The 14,214-nt window shown below is 32.9% G+C and overlaps 2 protein-coding genes across 3 annotated transcripts in view; one reads left to right on the forward strand and one right to left on the reverse strand.

Moving 5' to 3' along the window:
* The window catches only part of LOC144847767 (uncharacterized), a 28,489-nt gene extending 18,742 nt beyond the window's left edge, over positions 1–9,747 (forward strand). Inside the window, exons 15-16 of the mRNA XM_078704280.1 lie at positions 347–1,835; positions 7,320–9,747. Of these exons, the coding sequence (XP_078560406.1) occupies positions 347–1,835; positions 7,320–7,859 (2,029 nt within the window). The 3' untranslated portion in view covers positions 7,860–9,747. The remainder of the gene's footprint in view (positions 1–346; positions 1,836–7,319) is intronic.
* Positions 9,748–10,400: 653 nt separating this feature from the next.
* LOC144847363 (fatty-acid amide hydrolase 2-A-like) lies at positions 10,401–13,960 on the reverse strand. Of its 2 annotated transcripts, none has more exons than XM_078703660.1 (6): positions 13,830–13,960; positions 13,154–13,362; positions 12,744–12,963; positions 12,199–12,408; positions 11,528–11,904; positions 10,401–11,413 (listed from the first exon to the last, which is right to left on the reverse strand). In XM_078703660.1, exons 2-6 carry the CDS (start codon positions 13,322–13,324, stop codon positions 10,823–10,825), a joined length of 1,569 nt encoding a protein of 522 aa, XP_078559786.1. In that variant the 5' UTR covers positions 13,325–13,362; positions 13,830–13,960; the 3' UTR covers positions 10,401–10,822. The 2 variants fall into 2 exon arrangements, with proteins under 2 accessions (XP_078559786.1, XP_078559787.1); XM_078703661.1 differs by having other exon boundaries at positions 13,154–13,341; positions 13,864–13,931.
* Positions 13,961–14,214: the final 254 nt, after the last annotated feature.

Below are 14,214 nucleotides of genomic sequence, written 5' to 3' on the forward strand. Positions count from 1 at the left end.
TCACATGTTTTTGTCGCATAAATTTTGATAGTGTAGACAGAGCTTTAGTGGTAAATGTAGCTTTACCCTTACGCATTTAATAAAATGACTACTAGGTACATAGTAGTACCCCAGTCTAGTATTCCAGTTAATACAGGAAATCTATGCTTTATTCCATTGTCAATCGTTAAACCTATTTACAAAAATGAATACAGTATTAATCATCGGTAAACCAGGTTATTAGTCAACTATTGGAACAGATAATTTTGAAGGAATTGTTATTGAATTAATTTGAATTTGAAAGATTAGTTAACATGAGATGGGACTTAACTTGATTTCTAACTGAAGTATTATTTCCTTTTTGTAGATTTAGCGTTAAAGCAACATCAATCAATGGTGACTCTGAAGACTCGAATATTGTCGTCTTTCAAATGAACACAATCCCAGCGACCGATAAAACACAACCTGAAGAGAAAGATGAAGATGATGATTCTGATTCTCAGAAAGGAAATCCAAAGAACGAAAATATTTCGAAGGAAGAAAAATCTGGAGATGCAGCTAAGAAGGAAGACGCATCTCAGAAAGAAACTTCAGATGAAGACGTTACAGGTGCTAGCAAACGAATGATAGAATCCACTGCTAATTATGAAAACTCTGAAACGTTTGGTGATAGCACTTATACTGGAGAAGATATATCTACTGAAAGCGGTTGTATTACAGATCAAAATGCTGAAACTCTTCAAAAGCTAGAAGCTGAAACTCTGCAAAAACTAGAAGGTGAAACTCTGCAGAAGCTAGAAGGTGAAACTCTTCAGAAGCTAGAAGGTGAAACTTTTCAGAAGCTAGAAGCTGAAACTCTTCAGAAGCTAGAAGCTAAAACTCTTCAAAAGCTAGAAGGTGAAACTCTTCAGAAGCTAGAAGGTGAAACTCTTCAGAAGCTAGAAAGTGAAACTCTTCAGAAGCTAGAAGCTGAAACTCTTCAAAAGCGAGAAGGTGAAACTCTTCAGAAGCTAGAAGGTGAAACTCTTCAGAAGCTAGAAGGTGAAACTCTTCAGAAGCTAGAAGGTGAAACTCTTCAGAAGCTAGGAGCTGGAGATGCTAGGTTTGATGAAGAGTGTGAGCTGTTCAGTCACAGAGATAACTTGTTAAGGAAGGTGCAACTTGATTTATCCCTTATAGATGAGGATGAGATGACTGAGCAATATGATAAAATAGAACCTTTGCAGACACAGAAATCAGTCTCTTCGTTAAGTTCTATGGTTACACCTTTACCTTCTGTAAACTCGCCAGCCAAGTCTTCAGACAAATGTGAAGTTTTAGAAGAATCGAGAAACAGACATGTGCCAGAAATCATAGATGACAAAAGTTTAAATTTGGAAACAACGGATTTGGCAAAACAAAAATTCGAACCAGAAATGGCAGATGCTAAAACTAATTCAGAAAGAATGAAATTCACTGAAGAAACTAATCCTGTCCGAATTAAGCAATCAAGCAAGATGGCCGCCAATTTTGCAGTATTAAATGCGTTTGCATTCCAAGCTTTTGAACAGTCACGAAAGCCGTCAGAAAGTGAGGAGAGATGTGATGAATTGCGGCAACCAAAATCTATGTCTGTTGAAACTACAGATATTTCAAATGCAAGCCCAACAAATGTAGGTCCAGCAAAGCAACCAAAAGATCCCATCATTAGCATCGATGACAAACCAATACTAACTGGTTACAGTCCCGAGTCGGATACCGAGATCACTTCAGAAAAAAGACAAACACATGCGTTTGGGCGTCCAAGTAGCATACCTATATCACGGTCCAGATCGATGTCACCCAGCAAAAGACACAATCACCGAACAATGCCACAGGTAGGAAAACGAATATATAGAAACACAGATTTTACAATGAAACACAATGTTATATTTAAATTTATTTTACCTCAGCATAATAATCAAATAATAATTGTGTAATTGATTGACAACAGTGATTTTTGATATTTTAATTTTTAAAACATATTAGTTTGTTTGATCTAAAAATGTCTCCCTCTTGTGACCTATTTGAATAGACACTACCGCTAATACTAAATAATTATTTAATTAGAAGGAAATTAATATAAATATATAGTACATTATTTTATATAAAGTCATAAAGCTTGTTATTGTAAACAATTGTAAATCTAGTTATAAAAACATTATCTATTACTAATTATTTACAAATTAAATTTTACATACAAATTCATTTTAATGATACCGTAACTCGTCCAAATAGTCAAATTATCGACACCCAAATAAAGTTCACTGATTGTACCTTACAACATATTATTTAAACACTATGCCACTATATATTAATGTTAAATATACTGTACATTTACAAGTGAAATTATCGACTGCTTGAATGAAGCATTTGATTTCAGTAATACATTACAACATTTTATTTAAAACAATGTTAAATATACTGTACATTGCAAGTAGATAAATGATTGATTCATTACTATCTTTTCCCACTTTAGACCATTGCATTAATGGCATGGTAAGTTCTCAAGTTTGAAGTGGTTTTTGTTTAAAGCTCTGTCTACACTACCAAACTTTATGTGACAAAAATATGTGCCAATATATGGACATGATGATCATATCACTACCATATTTGGGCACATTACACTTTTGTTGTCAAACTAGTTTGATAGTGTAGACAGAGCTTTACAGTTATATTGCATGTGATTTTCATTTTATATTCTATACATCCTTTGATTTGTGTGTGAGACATTCACCCCTGTTGGTTGTTGTCATAAACATTTCAAAACACATGCTTTTCAAATCTTTTACCTTTCATATGAAACTTTTCTGCCCACCTTTCTAGACCCTTTTCTTACACCTTCTCCCCCCCCCCCCTCGCCTTTTTTTTAATACCTTCATAACTTGTTTGCTTGCTGTGTATATTTGTGCATCGAAGCTTACCACATTTCATGTGTATACTGTATTTATTTTTATTATTTAAAAATTAGGAAGACTTTGTTCACTCTTGCAAATTTCTATGTTCCTGTTTAAAATGCATACATGTACTTTAGTGTGGTAGTGTGACTATCCCAGACACACTTGTCCAACAGTTTGTTTTAAACTTGTGTGAACTGTAGTTATGCACTTACTACAGCTTTGCAGGATTCAACTTTCACCAGTTGCGTTGAAACTGGTTTGTCAACTTCTAAGAAAATAACTACTGCCCTCACTAGACGAAAGTGTCTTGCGCAAGAAACTTTTGAAACAAGTCTAGAACTGCCGCTTCTGCATCTTTCCTCCAAGAACCACTGCCTCTGGTACATACGTGAGCCCTATAAATACGAAATTGTATGAACAATCTGTTAGCTTAAATTTAAAACCATGTACATGTGTGCACAAACAGCAAGCCAGTTGGGTGAAGGGAGGCTGTTTGTGCTAGTGTTCAAATGACACATTCCAGCACTTGACCCCTGAAATATCTCAAAAATTAATTAAATTGAGACAATGATCAATCATCAAGTTTACAGTGACTTGTTTTGTGTTCAATGCAGGTACAAACTGTCATTTTAAACACAGCTATTGAACATTGTAATTGTAAAGGAGTGTGGCGCAGTGTCTTGGACGTTGGACTACTGATCGTGGGTTCGAATCCAACACTTATCGCATTTCTTTTATCCTTAGGCAAAATACTTTACTTACGTTTGCCTCTCTCCACCCAAGTGTATAAATGGGTACCTGGTAAGGTCAAAATACAATTGCACTTCTCACTAGCTGCATTATGGGAGTATGTTTCCATACGTGTTTGATCCAAAAATGACCGGTGTAATCATATGTACAACTCTTACAGGTTTCACAACATTAGGCACTTTATAAATCCAGAATATTATATTATTAATTAAAGTTTGCATTTAATAAGTGATTTTACACATACCTGAACAATCTGTACTATTTCATTTTGAACCGTCACTGCCAAGTTGAGATCAGACCATGACTCAATAACTGGACATACTCTTATAAATCTTTCATCTTCTTCTGATCTCTTTGTTCTGTTCAACAATCTCTCGCTGTCAAACATCGTCATGTTACTGTGTTCTGTAGTGTTATCGCCTTCGTTTGCTGTTTCCAAATTTATTACCAAGTTTTCATTTTTGGATTTTTTTGCAGAATTTTTATTGTATTTGTACTTTAACCATTTCAGATATTTTCGTTGTACTTTTAAAGACTTTGGCGTATTATTAAATTGATTAATTCTTAGATTTTTTTCAACACTTCGCTCGCTTCTTTGATTATTAGCAGAACGTCTTGCACGTACTCTTGTATGTTCTTTTACAGCTTCAATTGATGCCAGGTTTGAAATTGTAGCTGAAGATCTTGGCTTGCCGTCTCGTGGTCGGGATGTAAAGAAGCCTTGATATTCGTCTATTATTTTCCTCTCTTCGTCGTTGTCTAATCTAACTACCTCTGTATTTATTTTTGCGATTTGAACGCCATTGTCGACTTGTTTTTCTATAGTTTCTAGTTTATGAGATGCTTGCGATATTGACAAGGATGTAGATATTGACAAAGATGTGGATAATCTGAATAGTGTGCTCACTAATGCCAATAGAACCAAGCACTGTATTCGTGTGAAATTCATTTTAATGATTAAATTCTGGAATAAAATAACAATTGTTTTTAGTTATTGATAAAAAAAATAAAGCAATAATGTAATGTTTGCAGTAACAGAGGGCTACAGTATGTTTGGCCTGGTTTTAACAGGACACATTCATGATTGATTGATCAAACCCTTGATGGTCACCTGATCACCCCTTCCCAGAGGTTGCTTATTCCCTCTCGCACTCTTGCCTAAAAACTAGAGGAACCATCTGAAAATTGTTTTCAATATCATCTTGAGACTTGTTAGATGAACATCAGTATTACTATAGAATATTTTGAACTCAATGGAAAAAGAAAAAACTCTGCAATGCTCAATCCAAACTTAACAGTTTGTAAAGATTTTACACAAAACAGAATGTAAACTTACCTTACGTAATGGATCCTATGACAGAATAACGTTTTAAAAACTTAATATCTCTCCTCAAAGAATGTTGAAATTCTTTATATACTTTTGCGACATCCCACTCAGGTACTAAACAGATTCTCTCATTTCATTGGTAGGAGCAGTAACTAAATTATGAATAATACATTCTTGACTAAAACATTGCAACTAAATGTAAACTATTAAAATTTCCCCTGCTAGAAAAATGGAATAACCACTTGAGAAAGTTAAAGTATTAGCACAAGTCGTACTAAATATTCGTGTGCCCAGATGGTTCCGCGTCCACTTGAGCAAAATCAAGGAGATCTCCACATTGCAGACTTTAACATCAATTAGCCTGTTCCGAATTCAACACTTGTTTTATAGTTGAATAATAAGAACTAATTATTTGTGTGGTTTATTTATAATTACTCATTAATTTCTTGTCTGTAAATGTTAATTAAAAGTTGTTTATGTCATCTTGCCTTGCAGGATGTAGTTTCCATATTTGGAATTGTAAATCATTTTTGTTTGATCAACATTCTGCTCACAGCACTCACTTGCAATTTTAGTTCATGTAGTCTTTTATAAAATATCAGGGCCGTAGCCACCAGTACGGTTGGTAAGGTTTCAACCTGAACACAGAGGCCTTTGACAACCCAGTGGATTGAACAGAGATTGTTCCCTTTTCTTGCGAAAACCATACCACTTTATTTCTCATGGCTACATCACTGAATAATATGATATGTTATGTTTTTCAACGACCTACATTTGGACAGACCCTGAGTTAGTTTCCTCATAATTTAAAGATTTGAGATGCTTAGTTTTATGCTTCTTTAAGTTTAAGTTTTTTTTTAAACATTGTCATAATTGGTTTAGTTATTAATAACCAGTTATGACAAATTATGAGTATGATTATGATAATGATTCAAAACAGTTTTTTATCAAACTTATTAATAGACCCTCTGCTTAATAACTGTTAAAGAGCATATTTTTCTGTTTTATTTCAACATTATTTCTGGGTAGCTGGTTTCCATCCAGGTCTACTTTTTAACTACGTACAAAGACCGTCGTCATATAAAATTACAAACCAGAAAAATATTTATTTTTGTGATATCTTCAATATCTGTGGTTACATTATATCCGTGTTGATATTGTATAGATTGTGTTAAGATTACACTAGTGACCAGATGTCAATGGTCTTTGTAAGGTCAGCATGCACTTGACCATCATGCCTTCCTATCTCCTTACAATAGTCTCTTCACTTTACATTGAGTAAACAATCATAAAAATAATTTTTAATTTTGGTAGGTCACGGTCATACAGCAGACGGATAAATTAGTAGATTAATAATTAAAATGACTTTTTTGACAATTCGGTAATTTTCAAGGCGTCAAGTGGCCGATTATGGATTAAGGAGACAATGTTCTTGACAAATAAATTAATTTTTATGATTTATAAATTACGTATTTAATATTATAAATACAAGTATGATTAGTTTTCTTTATATTAGTTGGATTGATAGATTACGTTTGATCTTTTAATATAATTAGTTTTTTATTTGTTTAGTTGTGTTATCCTGGTACTTTAGTAGTTTGTGGTATTATTACCGTGATGATGCATAATTATTTTTAAATTTTGGTAAAATCCGCAGTCACAATGATTTGTTTAATAGTAACATATTTGTTGGAGAGACATTATGTTTATGTTTCACTGAAAGGAATAAATAAGAATAAATAAACATATTATACTCATGATTATGGTAATAAACATCATTATCATTTTTATCATTATAAACTTCATTTATAACTTGATTGAAAATGCTCATCTTCTTCAAATTCTATTTTGACAAACCAAAATTAATAACTGAGCACTGAAACTGTCAGTCAGGTCAGTTACTAATTTTGGTTTGTCAAAATAGAATTTTATAATAATTCATATACAGTATAACTGTTTAATGTCTTTCGTCCTTGGTTTTTCCAACCTGAGGCTACTGACTACCTCATGACAATATCCTGTAAACAATGCATCCACAGTGATTTATTTCAACTTTTTCTTTCTTTCTTTCCTTGGAAAATCCAAAACATTTATTATATATGGCCTTTTGCTCAAATATTATACAATGTACAATAAAAAATGTATACATTATTTATACAATATAAAATTCCGTCTACACTATCAAACTTTGATGATATCACATTTGGATACATCACCCTTTTAAATGCGTGCGTTTAAATGGGAAAAAAAATTTCCAATTAGTAGTAAGATCAGTATTTGTAGTAGACAAAAAATATATATAAGTACAGTATTTCAGTAATAAATATTGTTTTTATTCTGTCTAGAACGCATCTAGTAAGAAACAAAAACATGTACGCTTGCGGTCTCCAAGTCCTGGTAGCAAGATACCAATAGCAACGAGACTTAAAAAAGGACCAACTCTAACAAACAACCTATCATCTGGTATTACAAATAGCCAATCAAGTACAAGCACATTATCAAAGAACCAATCATTTGCTGTTTCAAATCTCAATAGCCAATCAGTTACAAGCATATCATCAGAGAACCAATCAGATCCTAATTTAAATCTGAACATCCAATCAATTACAAGCATATCATCAGAGAACCAATCAGATGCCATATATTTGAATACTAACCAATCTAACAATACTGAAATCCAGGGTTTATCATACACATTCCAAACTGAAGTAAATACATTTGAAACTGGACAAACACAAACTGAAAATGATATGAAGTTTGAAGAAAAGAAAGTTGAAAATGAACATTCAAGAAAGTTGTTAACGTCACGTGAGAAGATAAGCAAAGCTGAGGAGCTTTTAAAACAACTGCAACAAGACTTGTTCAAGGCAAAAGTTAAATCATAAAACAAAAATATGTTTTATACAACACCACCAAAATGGCATGATGTCATCAAATCACATGTCGTCAAATGCCATGATGTCATCAAGATGCTTGCATATCATTTGACAGATGTTTAGTGACCATTCCAGAATTACTCCACTACCCTCCTGACTACGCTACATTTGTGTCACTTTTGTAATTTGTATTTATTTTTAGATTATTTTATTTATACCTTGCTGTGAATAAATTTATATTATTTCTTACATCATATTGGACCAATACAAATTATGATTGAACTTCAGAATGATGATTATGATTATTCCAGAATGAGTTTGTTGGGATTTGTTACTGATTAAGATTTTGTTTGCTACTCTTGTATAAAAAAATTGATAATTTATTTTTATTTTAAAATTTTTATTTTTTAATGTGTGTTGTATAAATTATATCTATGTATATATGGAATTATTATCAGATTGAGAGAGAAAATGTTAACATTCTAAATATGAAATGCAAGAAAAATTGGACAAAAATTATTTTTTTTTTATATACTGTTGCAATGATTAGTTTTCTATTTATGTTAATGTATGTTTTATAGGAGTTTATTTAAAATGTAATACAAACAAAATGTTAGAAAAACGAGAATGTTGTTAATATGTCTTTAGTTGAGCACATGAAATGAATATGTGCATGATTTCTCATGTTGGTCAAATTTGTCATTATCTGTTGTACACGTTTACAAGTTTTTCTAAGGAAATCATCTGTTTATCCTAAAGCTCTGTCTACGCTATCAAACTAGTTTGACAAAAAACTTGTCATATGCCCAATGATATGACATCATCATGTCCATATTTGGGCACATCACATTTTTTTTGTCAAATAAAGTTTGATAATGTAGACGAAGCTTAAAATAGAAACAAATGTATATGTATATACCTAAGAAAATTTGTGGTATACTCATAACGTAGTAACAGTATTCACCATACTCAGTACTGCTACTAAGGAAATGACATGGTGGCGTACCATACTGTAAAATGACATGGTGGCGTACCATACATATTTTACAAAGTCAAGCACCTTTAAACAAAGTCTTTATTTCTTTTACTTGTTGATTGTTTCCCGCAACCCAAACAGACTGTTTGTGGTTTTCTATTGCTGTAATACAGTATATCATTTCCGATTTCTATTTCCTTTTGTTATTTATATTTGTAAGGAATTGTTTCTCTTCAATTCATGTTTTGTGCCTTTTTACATATTGTAAACTGAACCATGCATAATACTACTGATAATTCAAGGAAACGGATTACATTAATACCGGAAGATTTCCCAAAACCTTATTCTTTCAATATGACTTATTATAGTACTATTATTAACTTTAATAGTATTATGAAAACATTTTGAAATTCCAAATATGAAAAAAAAAATTCCCCAAACCAGAATTTGAGCCTTAATGGTTATCTAACTGATAGAAACAACATGTATTTAGCTTGAATTTGTGCCTTTAAATATTTATGCATCAAAGTTGATGTATTGTTGAACTTTGCTAAAGGGGACAAAATTTGGTTAATGTGTAATATGAACAAGTGATTGTACTCCTATGTACTGATTCATTTCATATGATTACATCACATTTTGTATAAATTAAAATAGGCTATTTGAACCTAATCATTCTTTTATGTGAGGGCCTACACAACCCATTGTTATCAGGCCTACACAAACCATTGTGCAAGTGCCAGAGTTCAAGGGTTGTTCGTATTGATTGTTATGAAGTGATGATAAATTAACTTATGGTATTTATTTAGTAGTTTTTTTTTTTGTAAAATGAGACTCACTAAAGTCCATTTTAAAAATAGTAGTGATGAATTCAGTTGACAATAAAACTTTATGATTCAATACTGCAGAATTATTTCAATTGTAAATATGTTTTTTTTTTCAGAAGAATAATTGTTATAAATTGTAATGTTTGAATTTATATTTGAAATGTATGTCATATGACAAGTATGAAATATTGTTATATTTTTTGCATTCTGATTGAATAAATTGCAGTTGTTGCAGACGTTCCCCATTAGGCCTACGTTATCACTATTTCATTGCAGAACTCAAGAACTCCTACTAATATACCACTACTCATATCTTTTAACCCCCGACCGCCCAAAGCCCCCCCCCCCCTCCATCCCCTGATTCAAAGCATCGACCCATTTAACTATGGTCCATGGTCTAACTGCTTTAAAAAGGTTATAGGGAATTTTCCATCATCAATATCAAAATATACTTCGTTGGATTATTGGCTGGAAAACCCCCAATGTATTATTACAACCTGATTAAGTTCAAGTTTGTATCTGTACCCACGCATTCATAATATACACACCAGAGGATGCACAGGATATTGTGAAATACACTTTAGTGGATCTTACTAGCACAGTAGGTTATATTTTTTCTAGAATTGTACGATATTTAAGAATTAATATACTTTTGATTTATATTATATTTTGTCGTATAATATTATATTTATTATATTATTTGACAAAATACCACTGAAATGAAAAAAAAGGACTGCAATATTCGTTACTACAATAATTATAGTGTATTAATTTATTGTCCAAAGATATGTTATAATATAACTTCATGAAATACTGTATGTAATTTATGTAACATAAAAATTAAATACTAAACAACCACATTACAGGAATACATAATTAAACATTTTACAATTTAATCAAATCTATTAAATTAAAGAGAGAAACAATTGCACATAATTCATAAATTCCCCTGTCTGTAGTGTGAATTTCGTTCTATAAAATGTTTTATTTCATCATCGTAAAATACTATTTAGTCCAGATATAACGTTTAAATATATTTGAATTAACACCTTAAAAGCAGTCTGATCAATAATTTATTCATATTATTCAGAAAAAGGTAAACATTAAAAAATACTGTTTCATTTTGTTTAAGGTGTTTCCCAGGAAAAAGGTATATTTCATTTGGAGCTTTATTCTGTGGAGTGAGGATTTCTCCAACCACCAAACTCTTTCTCCAATTGCATAGCAACTGCTATTGTTAAACGGTCTTGGTTCCTGTTAGCTACAACCTGTATTCCCAGAGGTAAGCCATCTGAGCTCAGACCTAAAGGAACCTGCGTCACGGGCAAGCCTAGCGCATTGAAAATGGCTGTATGCGAAAAGTTCATGGGTGTGAATAGTGGAGCGTTGTGATACTGAGTTAGCTTAGGATGGGATGGATAGAACAACACCCCATCATCTCCTAAAATATTACAAATTTCATCTTTCAATTTCTCACAAGATCTTGTGAGTTTAGCAGTTTGGTCTGGTGATAATTTATGTAAGTTTTCAAACAATGCTAGCAGTATGGCGGGAAGGGTGTGGTCCGACTTCCTAAATATTGATTTAATTAGCTCAAGGAAGGGCACAACTTTAGGTCCGTTACCGCTTAAAAGGGAATTGAATGATTCGTTGTCGGTGGTCACCATTTTGGCTGACCAAAGTCCAGTACTGTACTTGAACCGATGTGGCTTTATTCTACTCACTTCAACTCCATACTCACTTTCAAGGTAATTGATTACCTAAAAAAAAGAAAAACAAAATCAGCTTTCTGTAAGGTATATTATATTGGAATACTATTTTTATGATCAAACTAACTGTAAAAATCTAATGTATTTAATATAAAATGATCATACATTTTCTTGTGCTTGCTTCAGTTGAGGGTTAAGCCGCGACACCAAGTATTCTTCACCACCGTCCTCAATGCTAAAGAACCTTAATTTCTTAATGTTTACAGACTTCCCCAAATCCAGTTGCTTAATGTTCTCCTCTCCCGCCATAATCCGCAACATCGGTTCCAGATCCTCTGCATACCGACACATTGGACCAGTTGCTAACAACTCTAATCGGTCGTCCTTCGCATTTGGAAACTGCCCCGCGCTCGATACAATCCCAGGAGAGGGTTTATGACCGAAGATTCCATTAAAGAAACATGGCATCCGAATGCTGCCACCTATGTCTGAGCCAACACCAATGATTGAGCCACCACCTCCGATGATTGCCCCTTCACCTCCTAATAACACAATAATGCAATGACTCATTATATACAAAATAAATAAACAAAACAAACTAACAATATTTTGTTTCACACAGAGAGTTTTTACCCTTGGTCAAGTCGTGTTTAACTTGTTATCATTCTTGATACTATTTACCCCTTTCCTTTCAGATAAGAGGTTTAGTAATATCCATTCTTTGTCTGAAGACTTTACAGCTTACATTTTTGTGTGTTTTGATTGGATGGACCTCTGTAATTTGTCTAGGATTCTAACATAGTTACTTGAAGCCTACCTGAGCTTCTTCATCTTACCTGAGCTTCCTCCTACATTCCTCCGCAGGTCATATGGGTTATTTGACCTTCCATAGATATGATTGGCTGACTCATACCACATGCAAAGTTCTGAAGTGTTAGTAGAACCAATCACAATGCACCCAGCACGCTTTAGGTTAGCTACCACATCAGCGTCTTTATCACTGATGATGTCTTTACGCGACATCAACCCACTTGTATTCGGAAGACCTTAGAAAAGAAACAAATATTGTGTGATTATATTTTGTCATTTTTTGGAAAAGACACTGGAGAGCCATCGCAATTAACAAAGTTAAAGTGACCGCTGCAAGTAGCCGCTCCTAGTTGACACTCCTAGTAGCCGCTCCAAGTAGCCGCTCCAAGTATATTGAACTCCTAAGTTGCCTAATCATTAGGAATGACTATCAGCATTGTTAGCAGTGGAAAGGGAGAACACAGCTGGTGCTAGATCTGCTGCAGAAGCCTCATAAGACCCCAATTTTGCTGGAACTTAAGAAATGTCAGTCATTATGTAATGTTTTTTCATTAACAATGTTACATCTTACCAATGCATGCAAATGCCTCCTTTACGGTCAATGGTACCCCGAGAAATGGGCTGCTGGCTTCCGAGTATTTTTCATCAAGAGTTGGCGAGTCCAGAATTTTATCAACTTTTCTAGCTTCTTCAAGAGCTTCCTCAAAACGATTTGCAACAACAGCGTTCAAAAATGGATTAACCAATCGAATCCTTTCAATGTAAGCTTCAATAACGCTCACACATTTTATCTGTTGAAAATTAAGACAAAAACTATTTAATCAAATCCAAATCAGTTTCATTCATATCAGTGTCTATTACCATACTGGTACAGATTTCCACATGAGAGTGTTAAAATGTAATAGCTAGTCTGTCAAAATATAAATATCAAAAGTAGTTCATAATTTATTTTAGCTGCTTTCAATAATATCTTCTTCTTACATTACGTGACCGGATTTGTTTTGCAATTTTTGCAGCACTTTGCAGGAGTAGCTCATTGGTAACGGCTGGTATTTTGGCTTTTGGTCGCACTCCATTAATCAGTAGTGATAACATGTGGGCAATAATTGCAAAAATGGATTTTACAATTGCCCATAAACCAGAGGTTGCCATCGTTTGTTCACAAACAGCTCTACTAAAATTGAAAAATCCTATGAAAAAAAAAATGTTTTTTTATTATTTTAATTTGTTTATATTTTAATATGTTTTAGAAAGGACTTTGTGATATCCGGGTTCATTAACCTCATTTTTTGGTATATTTATGTCAAGGCAACAAAATTAAGTGCATTAACCCTAAATAATGGGGTACAAGCTCATTAATAAATAACCTACAGTAACATTACATAAAAATATTAACAATATGCCAATGTTTCTCAACAGTCATAATGTGCCAGTTGTCCCAACTATCGGCGGCGTACAAAGGAATATTAGGGGACTTGGGAATACAAGTTTACCCAGGGAAGAATAATATAAAAGTTTACTACTCCTACTACACTATCTAGTTAATATACTACTACTACTACTTCTTTAGGCTACTACTACTACTACTACTACTAGAATAGACTAAATGGTCTATTCCGGCGCTACTACGGTATATAACAACTTAAACACCACTAACAAAATATCCGACAGGCTGAAATAGATAAAAATACTAATAAAATAGTAAACACTTTTTTAATTGATGTAATCATGTAATTCTTGTCGCGCGCCCTCAATTCTCTTTCAGAGAAAAAAAAACGCCTCTTCAACGCCACAAGATTGTACTATTTTATTTTTAGGGCTAAAATATTAAATTGAAAATTCTTTTTAAAGGTTTTAAAATTAGTAAATACACATTCTGAAAATAAAAATAAAACACAATTTTTAAAATAAGAATTTAATATTGATTGAGATTTTATTTACACAATAGTAAAGTTTAGACTTCTGCATTTACCTTTGAGTCACGATTCGTCCATTATAACGGGGAATTCCCTTACAAATAACTATTTATGAAGATGTTGGAA

The sequence above is a fragment of the Antedon bifida genome, chromosome 7, assembly GCF_963402885.1.
Source record: "Antedon bifida chromosome 7, ecAntBifi1.1, whole genome shotgun sequence".
Classification (NCBI taxonomy): Eukaryota; Metazoa; Echinodermata; class Crinoidea; order Comatulida; family Antedonidae; genus Antedon; species Antedon bifida.

Coding starts and splice junctions, on each gene's coding strand:
- LOC144847363 (XM_078703660.1), bottom strand. CDS start 13,324: ATGGCAACCTCTGGTTTATGGGCAATTGTAAAATCCATTTTTGCAATT. Junction 12,409..12,743: donor GGAGGCATTTGCATGCATTG/GTAAGATGTAAC, acceptor TTCTTTTCTAAG/GTCTTCCGAATACAAGTGGG. Junction 11,905..12,198: donor GAATGTAGGAGGAAGCTCAG/GTAAGATGAAGA, acceptor TTGTGTTATTAG/GAGGTGAAGGGGCAATCATC.